Below are 15,028 nucleotides of genomic sequence, written 5' to 3' on the forward strand. Positions count from 1 at the left end.
GCAACTATTCTATTGTAAAAAGTACAATATTTCCACTAAAATGTAGTGGAATAAAAGTATAAAGTTCCCTAAAATTTAAATACTCACATAAAGTACAAGTAGCTCGAAATTGTACTTAAATACAGTACTTGAGTAAAATACTTAGTTACTTTCCACCACTGCGAGTTACAATTGTGACATTTGGATGTGCGCGCACACTCTTATCTATACATGCAACCCAAACGGCAGTGGTGGAAAGTAACTACGTACTTTTACTGAAGTACTGTATTTAAGCACACGTTTAAGGTACTCACTCCTTACTTGAGTATTTCTTCATTTTAGGGAACTTTCTACTTTTACTCTACTGCCTTTCAAGGGAAATATTGTACTTTGTACTACATGCATCTGAACCCCTCAGCTACTATTTAGTTTGAAGAAAAATTATTTTGCACACAAAACATGGCATGACGATGACGATGATGTACTTAACCCTTTCACTACCACACTACCAAAGTGCTGTCAGGCGGTCAGGTGGCGTAGCGGAGATTGCGTTCGTCACCAACGCCGGAGACGCTGGATTCGCCTGTTCGAATCCAGCTCCCGGCGTTGTCACCAGCTTGGCTGGCCGTTCACACTAATACAATTGGCAGTATTAGAGGGTGGGAAAGCTGGAGGGGTGGGTCCGGGTCGTTGTAAACAGCGACTCCTACAGTTCGGTCGGGGCGCCTGCTCAGCGCGGATAGGATCTAAGGGGGGTAGTGTGATCCTTCCACACGTTACACCCTCTCAGTGAGAGTCCGTGCTGCCAGGTGAAAAGAAGCGGTTGATTGGCTAGACGTGTGTTGGAGGAAGCACGTGGTAGCCTCCACTCTCCCAGACCGACTGTGGGGGGTAAGTGCGCAGCGACCAGGAAGGAGATTGGGAATTGGCATAACGACTAACATTGGGATGGGAGAAAATCGGAGGAAAAAAGAGGGGGGAAAAGATAAAAAAATAAATAAAAAAAACGAGTGCATAACCATTTTATGCCTGATATTCTATATTCTATAATCATATTTCAAATTGCATGTGTCCGGATGGCAGAATTCAGTACTGTATCTACAAAACATTCTGTTTAATCATCTTCCATCTATTAATTTGCTTAGATTTTTCAGGTCTGGTCAATTTGAGCATAGTGTTATTCACAGTCAAAGATACATTTTTTTTTAATTGATATTCTCATTTGGTTCATTACAATTTACTCAAGCCTAGTGTAGAAGGGTGGGTTATCCCTGCTTGTGGGAGTAGTAGTACACAGACACTGGGTAGTAGGATACTATAGTATTGGACCTATAAGTACCCCCGTCTTTGGCCCGGAACGTCGTACTGGAGGGCTTGCAGCTGGAGTGGATGGGGCCCAGGAATTACTTACCTGGGGACTGGTACTCTGGTCTCCCTCGCCTTCCAAGGCGGTCAGCAGTAGCTCCCCACACACCCTCACTCCCTCAGTACCTCCGACAGCCCTCCCACACCCAGTGACTGTCAGTTCAATAGTATTATTGGGCTTCCCTTTAAGCAGTACCCTTCCTTGACCACCTGTATAGACCCTTCAAATGCTATTCTGTAAATGGGGTGTAAGGGTTAAATAATTATGCCGTCACAATATTTACCCAGAGAATAAAATAGCAAATGGAACTCAAAGAAAGAGACACACTCAATGATCCCAATTAAAACTATGTTTAGTGAAACCTGGGCAGATTATACATTACAAAGTTAATGTCTAATCATATGGCACCGGGTGCTCTTGTAACCAATGTAGGGGAAGCTCTTCCCACCATAGGCACCGAGTGCTCAATACATTAAACCACCCCGCTTGTACTGGGGGAACCCAGGCATAGAACGTAAACACTTTGGGAGTCTCAGAATCAAACAGTCAATAAATCAATAACAAAATAACCAATAAATGTGGGCCCACGTTATCAAAGAAAACCTAACCTAAGCCGGCTTAAATTGTTTGGGGTACCCCTTAGACACTGGTGATTAGCGTTCACTTCAATGGACGTTGCTGTTGATACACACGTGGTACTGGTAGTACTTAGCCAAGATGGCGGACCCACTCTTGTCACCGCTAGTCCGGATGACAAGATGGCGTCGGCAATCCGCGAGCACGGCCAGCAGGTTGGGCGAACAGCAGGCAGTGGTTAGCGGGCAGAGCGTGCTGTATGGCGTCCTCTGCTGGTGGGAAGAAGCGTCCTCTGTACCGTCTGGGAACCGTCCACCGCTGCTGTTGCTGACTTGCTTCCGTCGCGTGAGCTAATACTTGGTGCTACCTTAAACACAGCTAAGCTTTGGGTCTCGGCGCACCCTCCTGCTATTCGGTTATACTGAATAGCCGAAACGTTGACGACAATAAAAGCAGAGAAAAAGTGAGTGCGGGAATTGTAAATTTTTTCATCTGATGACAATTAAGGGGAGCAATTCCCAGCACAACAATATTTTTTGAGAGAGTGCATGTTGATTTTTCACTACTAATACTTGGTGCTACCTTAAACACAGCTAAGCTTTGGGTCTCGGCGCACCCTCCTGCTATTCGGTTATACTGTTAACGCAACGTGGCTGGCTACACCACCGGTCTCTTCAGCGCCTCGCGCCCGGTAGTCTACTCAAGTCAGATGGAGCCGTTAGCGGCATGCTAATATACCGCACACAGTAACTACTATAACCCGATAACGTTAGACGTTAGTCTCGTTAGCTTAGACGTTAGTCCTTGGGTTCGGTTTCTCTTACTCACACACTATCACGGATACTTCTAGGATAACCCATCACTAGCAAGTATGTCTCATCACTAGGGATGGGTACCTTTCACATTTGAACCGATACCGGTACCGGTACCTGTGAATCGATACCGGTACCCAACGGTACCTTTTTTCGGTACTTTAGTCTCAAGAAATTTAATTTACCTACCTCATTCATGAAAAAAAAATCCAAACTTCAAATAACTACAATTTCGACAGTTTTCGGCTTGTCATTGCTCCGACTGCTTTGTTGTTGAATCAAGTCAAATCCTAGGTAAGCATATATTGTGTGTGTGAACGTTGACACGAAAAATTTTTTTTTTTTTTTTTTTTTTTTGGTTTCTCACTTGATTCGATACTCGGTAGTACCGACGTGTTTCGGTTCGGTACCTCAAAAGTACCGAATTCGGTACCCATCCCTACTCATCACCCGTCGCTCGCTCCGGCGGGGCTCCCCTCCACTGACTTCTTCAACAGGGCTATTCCAAAGCACCTCCCGTTGTGGCTGTGACCGTTCACGGCCAAGTCCAATGTCGAAGAGAGCTTCCTGCTCCCCTCACCTCCAGGTGATTCACCTCTTCCTCGTTGCTTGCTTCTCTCCACTGCTCCACCTGCCACCACTGCACACCGCCCCCTGCTGGCAACCTCCACCGGTCCCACTCAAAGACCGCTCCAGAAAGGGAAACAAAGGCTCAATGTTACTGCTAGCAATCCACACTGCATCCGGAGAAGAGCAGCACCTCACCTCGTCGTTAGACTGGGCGAGCTATCCAAAGGAACACTGCCAGTCTATCCAAAGGAACACTGTAAATCACACGTTATACACACACAGAGAAAATAACAGTTAGTTAGCACTACTGAATACTTTGTAGAATATTCAGGCTGCTACACTAATAACAGACACAGTATTTCTGACACTGGGAATACATTCCCTGAGATCCATAGAATCAGATACCAAGAACATGCAAATGGACCATATAAAAAAAAGTCTGTAAATGTGTATTCTACGTTCTTATGGAATGAATGAGATAAAAAAAAAATTATATAATTAATTTGTTATTAATTTTGAGTTAATTTTCATAACGCGATAATTTGCTGTGTAATTAATTAATCGAATTAACGCCATAAACTGACAGCCCTAGTTAAAACGTGAAGCCCGGTGCCAGGATGTAATCAGAAACAACCTCTTTAACGTGGATGGACCGAGAGTTGAATGCTTCCGAGCACTGCAATACAAAACATCATATAAAATACGATATATCCAAAACGACCCAACATTTGAAGTGTGTGTCTGTGTGCTCAGTGTCCTCAGGCGAGCGGTGGAGAAGCCAAACTTCCTGGTCAGCTGAGGGTGAAAGTCTGGTTTGGATTGGCTGCCGACGTCAAGCATTTCAACCAATTCGCTGAGGGCAAACTGTCTGTGTTCGCTGAGACGGTAAGGACAGAGGGAGGGAAGGTAGACGGTGGATTTGCTTTGAATCTTTCACATGGCTCTGTGATTGGCTGAGACACTTTGCAGACCTCTCCAACAGACATGCTATATATTCATACTCTGGGAGCTGATTGGCTGTTACCCACTGTTCCTAAATACTTAGGATGTTTCAAATGCAGAGGATGGATTTCCCCATGAGGATAATAAAGTACAACTTAACTTAACTTAACTGAATGATCTGCTCTACCACCCATACTTGCTAATACTTACATAATACATAAGCTGGTCAGGAAGGCCAGTAGCGTGGTTGGGGTGGAGCTGGACTCTAGCGAGGGTGGCGGAGAGGAGGAACCTTGTGTTGTGACTTTTTGATAGTAATATATAATTTGAACAGCTTGAAATATATAATTTATTATTGTAGCAAAAGGTGAAATGAAATTGGCATAAATATGTTTTATAATAGCCTAAATGGAGATTCAAGTTAAATTGTTTATCATATTGTTTAGAATTAGATTGCATTATAGGACTGTATTCTGTGGTGCACCATCTTTGCCCCCAGTGGGAAGTCAGCTGCGCGCAGGCCTATAGCCACACGCTTCAACGCTAATTAGCAACGCGTGCCACCTGTAAAAGGGTGTGTTTGATCCTTCGGGAGAAGTTAGTTGACAGAATGTTTGTTAGAATAAGCTATGCCTCGCTGCTGCTCTGCTCTAGAAAAACCTGTAAAGGGAGAAACTAATTAAATGGAATGGAATTGAGAACTACATTTCTGCCTCTTGGTCGTCAATGAAACATGAAGAACAAAAACTGTGAAATATGAATAATCATACGTGTTTAAATAAGAAGAGAACAGTGGGAACAGTTTATTGTGCAAACAAAGTGGTGCCGAAACCAGGGAGAATTTAAGTATATTCTACACGGACGGACTAATTGGATAAAGAAGAAAAATGACTGAACTAACAAGATTGAAGGCTATCCGAGGAGCAATAAGGACGTCTGTAACCAAGTTGCTGAACAAGATAGACGAGCAGATAGGAGCAGAGGCCCCATGTCTGCCCGACTTGGAGGAAAGCAAAGAAATATTAGTCGTCAAGGAGACTACTCTAAATGAACATGATCGGGACATTGCAGCAGCGACGGAGGAGAGGGACCTGGTCGAAGAAGTGACCACGGCTCTGGACTATATGGACCGAATAATCAAAAGGAAAACTCGGATCAACAGGTTGGTGCGCGACTCTCTCATAAAGACAGAAGAGGAGCGACAGAGAAGAGTGAGCGATGGGAGCTCACACTCATCAAGTAGATCTGATCATATAAGACTTCCGAAATTGATAATTGGAAAATTCAGTGGTGATATAAGCCGATGGCAAGACTTTTGGAATCAATTTAAAGTGTCGATTCACAATAACACCACCCTGAGTTCAGCTGACAAGTTCAGCTATTTGAAGTCATTATTGACAGACACGGCCGCAAACGTAGTCGCAGGATTATCCTTATCCGACGAGAACTACGACAATGCAATTGCAATGTTGATGGAAAGATTTGGCCGTAAAGATTTGATAATAAACGCACACATGAACAAGCTCCTTAATCTAACCCCTGTAAAGAGTGCCACGAACATTAACGCACTAAGGAGATTGTATGATGACTGTGAAATACAAGTGAGGAGTTTAGACGCACAGGGCGTTGTATCGGACTCATATGGAAGTCTACTGTGCCCGATTCTCATGAAAATGATTCCCGAAGAAATAACCCTGGAGTTTACGTGTGTTCAGGCTACAGGGTCTGTATTGAAAGTCAAAGACCTAATGACATTCCTGCAAAGGGAACTTGAGAGTCGGGAAAGGACAATGAACTTGACACAGAGAAAGGAGACTCCACCTCCACCCGCAGACAGTGTCTGGGAAAGGAGGAGTCGGTGGCCCCAGCGCGCGGGCGCCGCATCGACATCTACATTTTACGCAGCTGATAATGAAGATGGAAAAGCATGTGTATTCTGTAACAAAAGCAATCACAGATCAAAGGACTGTTCAGAATTCACTGCTGAGATCAGAAAAGAAAAATTAAAGGTACAGGGCAGATGCTACAGATGTCTAGGTGCCAGGCACACTTCTAGTAAATGCAAAGTGCAGGGAATGTACTGTGAGGAGTGTAATAGTGTATGGCATCATAGAACAGTGTGTACCAGACAGAAGGGCACACAGAGTAATGTTAGGGAGAACCCCACAGATACTGTAGTGTCAATTGTCCCAACATCAGAAAGGGGCACAGTTCTGCTGCAGACAGCGACTGTATGGATAGAAACACCCACACGCAGCCAGATAGTGCGGTGTGTTATGGATGGGGGTAGCCAACGCAGTTTTATAAGAGAAGATATCTCAAAGGCTCTAAATCTACCAGTAGTAGGGGAGGAGGTATTGAACCTGCATACATTTGGCTCGCTAGTACCCAAACGAATAACCTGTAGGAAGGTTAGAGTGTATCTGAGAAATATTCGAACCAACCAAGCAGTGGAACTAGAACTGCTGGAGACGCCACTGGTGAGCACGTCATCAAACCTGACAACAGCCAGTGATAAACTGAGAGGAACGCTGCACAAAAGAGGAATGCAACTTGCTGATACCCCAGTGAGGGGAATGGAATCAGAAAAGCTTGGAATATTGATCGGAGGTGATCACTATTGGAAAATCGTCACTGGACGAATGGAGAGACTGGATGACGCACTAGTTGCGCTCGAAAGCAAGTTTGGATGGTTAGTGCAAGGAACTGTCACAACGGCGATGATGTGTGTCACAGAGACTCCAGACGTGGACGTGATGCTCGTGAGCATGGGAGAGGAGCAAGCGCTTTCAAACCAGTTGCGCAGCTTCTGGGAAACTGAATCCCTCGGAATTGACATGTCAAAAGAAGGCCGCGCTGAGAGCGCAGACGCTGCAGACGCGCTACTGAAATTCGAGGAGTCAATCAAATACACGAACGGGAGATATGAGGTTCGGTTGCCATGGAGAGAGGAACAGGTGATCATCGCTGATAACTACGCCACAGCTGAGAGTAGATTTGCTCACCTGGTAAGAAGATTCCATAGCAACCCCGTACTGTACCATAAATATAATGACGTCATCCAAGAGTACCTAGCCGATGGAATAGTAGAAATAGTAGAACAGGTGCAGCCCAAACAATTGGAGAACCCTATCTACTATTTACCCCATCATGCTGTAATTAGAGATCAAAGAGAAACTACTAAATTAAGAGTAGTATTTGATGCGTCTTCACATGGAAGAGATTGTCGGTCTCTTAACGAGTGTCTCCAAACCGGCCCCAATTTAAATCCAGACCTGTTAGGCATTCTAGTCAGATTTAGACAGTATAAAGTGGCCCTCATGTCAGACATTACGAAGGCCTTCCTTCAGATCTCTCTAAACGAACAGGACAGAGATGCACTGAGATTTCTCTGGACCACCGGAGACACATTGTCAATGGACCAGATCAGCATTCTGAGAATGACACGAGTTCCATTCGGAGTGTCCTCCAGTCCATTTCTATTAGCAGCCACAATTCGTCATCATCTAAAGAAATACGAGAATAAATATCCAGAGGTCGCAAAAACCCTAGATGAGTGTCTCTACGTAGATGACTACATCTGCGGTGCTCACACAGTAGAGGAGGCTTTAAAAATCACTCAAACAGCCAAGGAGATCATGTCTGAAGCTGGAATGGATTTGTGCAAGTGGAAAACGAATTCAAATTAGCTGCAAAGAGAATGGACACAACAAGTGAAAAATGAACAGGTGGAAGTCAAAAGCCAAACGCCAATGAAAGTGTTAGGGCTGACATGGAGAACAGAAACAGACGACTTTGTGTTTGAAATGAAGGATTTTATTGAACATTTAAAAGACAAAAAAAACACGAAGAGAGGAGTTCTCCAATCCGCAGCACGAATCTTTGACCCAATAGGTTTTTTATCCCCATTTAGCATTAGGGTAAAATGCCTGTTCCAAAAAATGTGGGAACGGGGTCTCGACTGGGACGCACAGCTCCCAGATGACCTCTCCGAAAAATGGAACCAGTGGTGCGCTGAAATTCCTGATTTAGGCTCTATAGCCATAAGCAGAAGTTACACTTCAGAACTACAGAATAGTGACGACACGCTTTTAGATAAAGAGATCCACATATTCTGTGATGCGAGTGAAAAAGCTTATTGTGCAGTAGCCTATTTGCGCACGACAGATATAGATGGAAAATGCGCCACTAGTCTAATAACGGCCAAAACTAAAGTTGCTCCATTAAAGAAAATCACCCTACCTCGACTGGAACTGATGGGAGCTTTGATAGGGTCTAGACTAGGAAAGTTTGTATGTGAACAATAAAAAATGCCTGAAATCAAGACACACTATTGGACAGACTCAATGATCGCTCTCCATTGGATCAAAGGCACGGCTAAACAATGGAAGCCGTTCGTTCAGAACCGAGTGATCGAAATTCAGAACCTGACCCTCCCAGAGAACTGGGGGCACTGCCATGGAGCAGAGAACCCGGCCGATCGCGGCACACGGGGCTCCAGCGTAAAGACGCTAAAAGATGACTCTCTGTGGTGGCACGGGCCACAGTGGTTAAGAGAGCCAACCGGAAAAAGTACGTCAAAAGATGATATTGATGAAGGAGTGAATTTGGAGGAGTGTGTGGTGCAAAGCCAGATAGTGAAAGAGGAGAAAACAAGTATGTGTTTGGGCCCGCTATTTGACCTGGGAAAACACAGCAAACTCAACCGAGTCCTGCGCGTCACAGCGTGGATGCTGCATTTTACAAACAATACACAGAAGAAAGAAAAAAAGAAATCTGGTCCGCTGTGCGCAGAGGAAATCAGAGAGGCGGAGAAATACTGGACAAAACTCTCCCAAACAGAAAGCTTCCCAAAAGAACAATCAGATTTGTTAAATGGAAGAGAAGTGCATAGAGGCTCAAAATTAATGAGCCTAAAACCGTTCATGGATAATGAAGGGCTTCTGCGCGTTGGAGGACGGCTTCAGGAAACCAACTGGGATTACGCACAGAAACACCCTCTCATACTGTCCGGGACTAACCCCTTCTCCTTGCTGGCCATTAAGAGAGCGCACAATGATGTATTCCACTCTGGTTTACAAGACACCTTGACACAGGTGAGAGAACAGTTTTGGATATTAAGAGGACGCCAGTTGGTGAAGAAAATGGTAAAACAGTGTTTCGTCTGTCGAAAAAGTAAATTAAAAGCAGGCCAACAATGTACTGCGCCCTTGCCCAAAGATAGGGTGACAGAGGCCCAGCCGTTCGAAGTAACGGTGTAGATTTCGCAGGGCCATTATATGTAAAGCCCCAGAATAAAAAGGCATATGTAGCTTTATTTACTTGTGCAGTGACAAGAGCTGTGCATTTAGAAATAGTATCAGACCTCAGCACAGATTCATTTCTTTTGGCCTTTAGACGATTTGTGGCCCGACGAGGAATCTGTACCACGATATATTCAGACAACGCAAAAACATTCAAGCGTGCAGACAAAGATCTGAAAGCTATGTATAATTTGATAAAAGATACGAAGATACAGGAGTTCTTTGCAGGGAAAATGATCACCTGGAAATACATAGTAGAACGGGCAGCTTGGTGGGGCGGGATGTGGGAACGCATGGTGAGGTCAGTAAAGGTGTGCTTAAGAAAGGTGTTAGGAAAAGCGTTTTTGACATTTGAAGAGCTTCAAACGTTGCTTACTGAAGTGGAGGCTGTTGTCAATTCAAGACCCCTCACCTTCACACACGCAGAGTGCGGAGAGCCTGCTCCGCTAACCCCAGCCCACTTCTTGGTGGGACAGAGACTCACGACCCTACCTCCACTGCCCACTCCCCCCAATTACCACGCTAATGCTGACGCAGCTAAGCTCAACAAACGGTTACAATACCGTCAGAGACTGATCAACGGATACTGGATTCGATGGAAGAAGGATTATTTAATGGAGCTGAGATCAGCACACACAGCATCGAACAAGCCCAGCACATTCAAGGTGGGCGACCTGGCTTTACTGCACGAAGACAAACAGCCAAAGCATATGTGGAAAATGGGTCGCATTGAACAGGTGTTCGTAGGACGGGACGGAAAGGTTCGTTCATGTTCGTTAAGACTCCCCAAGAATCTGGTCCTGAAGAGACCGGTACAGCTGCTGTACCCCTTGGAACTAGAAGAATGATGACACCATGGGAGCTCATCGGGGGGGAGTTTGTTGTGACTTTTTGATAGTAATATATAATTTGAACAGCTTGAAATATATCATTTATTATTGTAGCAAAAGGTGAAATGAAATTGGCATAAATATGTTTTATAATAGCCTAAATGGAGATTCAAGTTAAATTGTTTATCATATTGTTTAGAATTAGATTGCATTATAGGACTGTATTCTGTGGTGCACCATCTTTGCCCCCAGTGGGAAGTCAGCTGCGCGCAGGCCTATAGCCACACGCTTCAACGCTAATTAGCAACGCGTGCCACCTGTAAAAGGGTGTGTTTGATCCTTCGGGAGAAGTTAGTTGACAGAATGTTTGTTAGAATAAGCTATGCCTCGCTGCTGCTCTGCTCTAGAAAAACCTGTAAAGGGAGAAACTAATTAAATGGAATGGAATTGAGAACTACATTTCTGCCTCTTGGTCGTCAATGAAACATGAAGAACAAAAACTGTGAAATATGAATAATCATACGTGTTTAAATAAGAAGAGAACAGTGGGAACAGTTTATTGTGCAAACACCTTGCTAAGCTCCAGGCCATCAGGGAAAACCCCTCCCACCCATTATACACAGACTTGGCTGACAGGAGGAGCATGTTCAGTGCTAGGCTCACACTACCTAAATGCAGCACTGAACGGCACAGGAAGTCCTTCATTCCAACCGCCATCAGACTATACAATGCATCACTGTATCACTGAGCACAGAGTGACAGTTACCATGTTCCTGGACTCTTACTTTTGAAACAGCACTGTGCAATATTACACCTACTGTAGACTTCAGTATATTTTTACTGTATTTATTGACTGTATATTTTATTCCATTTTTATTCCATTTTTATTCCATTTTTATTCTATTTTATTCTATTCTTATCCTAGGCAATTTGATTTGTTTTGTTATTCTTATTTGTGACCTGTTCTGTCTAAATGTTTAATGTTGAGCGATTTGCAGTGTAAAATTTCCCTTGGGATAATAAAAGTATTTCTATTCTATTCTATTCTATCCTATTATACTAATTATTTCTTTCTCTCTTTCTTTCTTTCTTTCTTTCTTTCTTTCTTTCTTTCTTTCTTTCTTTCTTTCTTTCTTTCTTTCTTTCTTTCTTTCTTTCTTTCTTTCTTTCTTTCTTTCTTTCTTTCTTTCTTTTTCTCTCTCTCTCTCTCTCTCTCTCTCTCTCTCTCTCTCTCTCTCTCTCTCTCTCTCTCTCTCTCTCTCTCTCTCTCTCTCTCTCTCTTTCTCTCTAGTATGAGAACCAGACTCGTTTGGCCCTGGTGGGTAGTTGGGGTACTACAGGTCTGAGCTATCCTAAGTTCAGTGATGTGACGGGCAGGGTCCGTCTTCCCAAAGACAGCTTCAAACCCTCTCCTGGCTGGTCCTGGTCTGGAGACTGGTACATCAGCCCTGAGAAGACGTATGTACTGTCTGTGTGTGTGTGTGTCTTTTTTCCAATCCTTGTGGGGACTAAATATCCAAACAAGGAAGGAAAACAAGATGTTTTTGGAACACTCCAACATTTTGGGAAATACACCTATTTGCCATCTTCCCCAGAGTCAAACAAGAACATTAATATCAGTTTAATCTCTGTGAGTCCAGCTGCTCCAGAGAGAGGTCCAGGTGCATGCTAGCTAGCCTAGCTTAGCACAAGGATTGGAAGCAGTAGGAAGAAGCTAGCCTAGCTTAGTGAAACCGGTCTCATTTGACATGCCCTGAGTGGGAGTTGAACCCCGGACTCCCGCGCCGCGGGCGGCATCACAGACCACTATACCAAGAGGTGAATTCACTCCTTGGTAATGGGTCTGGATGCCTCTGGGGAGTGAGTTTACTTGCAGTACCGCTTAACGTCCACAGCCACTTCACTACACTGTTCATTGTGACTGTGAATAGACACGCGGCACCTCCGTTACACTAGCACAATAACTGGAAGCAGTAGGGAGCAGCTAGCCTAGCTTAGCACAAGGACTGGAAGCAGTAGGGAGCAGCTAGCCTAGCTTAGCACAAGGACTGGAAGCAGTAGGGAGCAGCTAGCTTAGCACAAGGACTGGAAGTGGTAGGGAGCAGCTAGCCAAGCTTAGCACAAGGACTGGAAGCAGTAGGGAGCAGCTAGCTTAGCACAAGGACTGGAAGTGGTAGGGAGCAGCTAGCCAAGCTTAGCACAAGGACTGGAAGAAGTAGGGAGCAGCTAGCTTAGCACAAGGACTGGAAGTGGTAGGGAGCAGCTAGCCAAGCTTAGCACAAGGACTGGAAGAAGTAGGGAGCAGCTAGCTTAGCACAAGGACTGGAAGTGGTAGGGACAGTGGCGGTTGGAATGCCCCACGGGCCCTGAGGCGAGATTGACAGCTCTTGACAGCTCGGGCCAGCTCGGGCCCCCCCCCCGCCCCCCCCCCCCCCCCCCCACACCACCTGACCCGGCACCGGGACATCCCTCCCTCCTCCCACGTGTGCGCAACACGGACATTAATAAGAACGCTTCAATAAGGAAAGTCACGGAGCATGGAGGGTCACCGGGACATCCCTCCCTCCTCCCACGTGTGCGCAACACGGACATTAATAAGAACGCTTCAATAAGGAAAGTCACGGAGCATGGAGGGTCACCGGGACATCCCTCCCTCCTCCCACGTGTGCGCAACACGGACATTAATAAGAACGCTTCAATAAGGAAAGTCACGGAGCATGGAGGGTCATAAAAAAATAAAGTGATCAAATCGCTTTTGTCTTCTCTCTTCTACTGTGAAGCCAAGCTTGGTCATGCAGGTCTCTCTCCCATCTCTCTCCTATGATCCCAATATCTCTCGCACACAATTCTGGAAATTCCTGGAATAGTGGAATAAAACAGGAAAAACGTTTCAGCACCACGGAGAGTGTTCTCTGCACTGCAGCGGCTATATAAAGCAGGCCCCAGGCTCGCCACAACAGTGGATTTAAAAGCCTTTTATAGATAATTCATTTGTATTGCAACGGAGTCACGGATCTAGTCGTGCCACGTAGCATTATGTAGACAAAATTCATATAGAATAAACAAGTCTAAAACAAAGACTTTTAAACGAAGTTTAGCCTATTAAATCATTTTATAAGCATTCGTTTATTTGCGGTCTGTGTGAGAACTGAAGCAACCACCATCTGCAGAACACCAGCCCAGCTCTCTCTGTCCCCACGCTGGCCGTGAGGCCGCGGTGGTATATAAAGCAGACAGATAATAAATACTATTATAGAGAAAAGGGCAGTTTGTTTACTCACCTATTTGAATGGCATACGGCGAGCCTTGCGTTGTGCAAAATCCTCCACAATGTCTTTAATGTCCAACTCCCGGGCTCTGGTGTTTTCAATGGACAGGATTGCAAGCCCACTCAGTCTCTCCTGACCCATGGAGCTCCGCAGGTAGGTCTTAATAAGTTTTAACTTGGAGAAGGATCGCTCGGCTGTCGCCACAGTCACAGGTAACGTCAGGAATAATAGCATGGCAGTACACACCTCAGTGAACGAGGAAGTTACGGACTGATGATCCACAAACAGCATTTTTGCAAGTTGGAACACTGACGACTCCTTAGCGATCTCTTGTTTAAAACAGACCCTGAATGACAGGAGTTGAGTGGCAAAGTCATTTGCTAGGTCCCTGTTGTAGTGGTCAGATAGACGTTTTGCCTTCTCATATAGCTCATCGTCTCCTGCATGCTGGAGGGTCATGGGGTGGAGAGCCTCAAACATGAGAGAGGTCTCGCGCATACTACGGAATCTGTGGGACAGCTGGTTGATTATTATGTCCAGATTGGCATTGAAAACATTTACTTTGAAATAGCTTTCTGCATTAGATAGTCGCTCATCTTCACACAGCTCGTCAAAATGACGTTTCTTTCTTCTTACTCTTGTAGGGTCTAATTCGAAGGTATTATGAGCTCCCCATTTGTCTGCAAGCGTCTGTGCGGTTGTCTTTGCCTCATCAAAAGCATCCCTGTACTCAGACAAGACTTTTATCGCATTCTCCAGCAAGTTCGAGGCTTTCTGCATGTCCATGTTTGTGGTTTGGAGTAATTTAGAGACGGCATTAACACTCTCCAATATTTTCGTCTGGAGCACCACTAGACAAATGAAATTAAAATGTTCCATTGCTTTCTTCAATCCCGCTGCTTCATTACGCTCAGCCTTGTCACTAATTAGAGTTATTTTTGTCAGCGCTTTCATCACGTCCACATATCTGTAGCGTATAGCAGTAAGGGAGGTATGTCTAGAAGACCAACGGGTAGGGCATAATCGCTTCAACGTGATGCCTGGGTGAGATGAATCGTCTGTGGAAATGATGCCAGTCAGCATGGCCCATCGTTTAATGCTGTGGCCAAAAAATGTATACACATTTTCTATGGTATCATAAAACTGTTTGAGCTCTGGAATGTCTTTAACTGCATCATTGAGTACGAGGTTTAGGTTGTGTGCTGCACAATGCACATATGTTGCAAGGGGTTCTTTTTCCCTAATTCTAGCCTGGACACCAGAATAAACCCCACTCATATTGGCAGCTCCGTCATAGCCTTGCCCACGACATTTGGAAATTTCCAGGCCATGTTTTGTAATGCTTTCGATTATTTTAATTTCCAGCTCTCTTGCAGAAGTA

General features: G+C 44.8%; 1 protein-coding gene across 1 annotated transcript in view; it reads left to right on the forward strand.

The window, feature by feature from the left end:
* The window catches only part of LOC311243239 (dysferlin-like), a gene marked incomplete at its 5' end in the record, with an annotated part of 264,898 nt that overhangs the window by 55,002 nt on the left and 194,868 nt on the right, over positions 1-15,028 (forward strand). The window contains 2 exon segments of the mRNA XM_084332384.1: positions 4,057-4,188; positions 11,670-11,836. Coding sequence (XP_084188510.1) covers positions 4,057-4,188; positions 11,670-11,836 — 299 coding nt within the window.

The sequence above is a fragment of the Notolepis coatsorum genome (genome assembly GCF_963971535.1).
Source record: "Notolepis coatsorum genome assembly, chromosome: 1".
In the NCBI taxonomy this organism is placed as follows: domain Eukaryota; kingdom Metazoa; phylum Chordata; class Actinopteri; order Aulopiformes; family Paralepididae; genus Notolepis; species Notolepis coatsorum.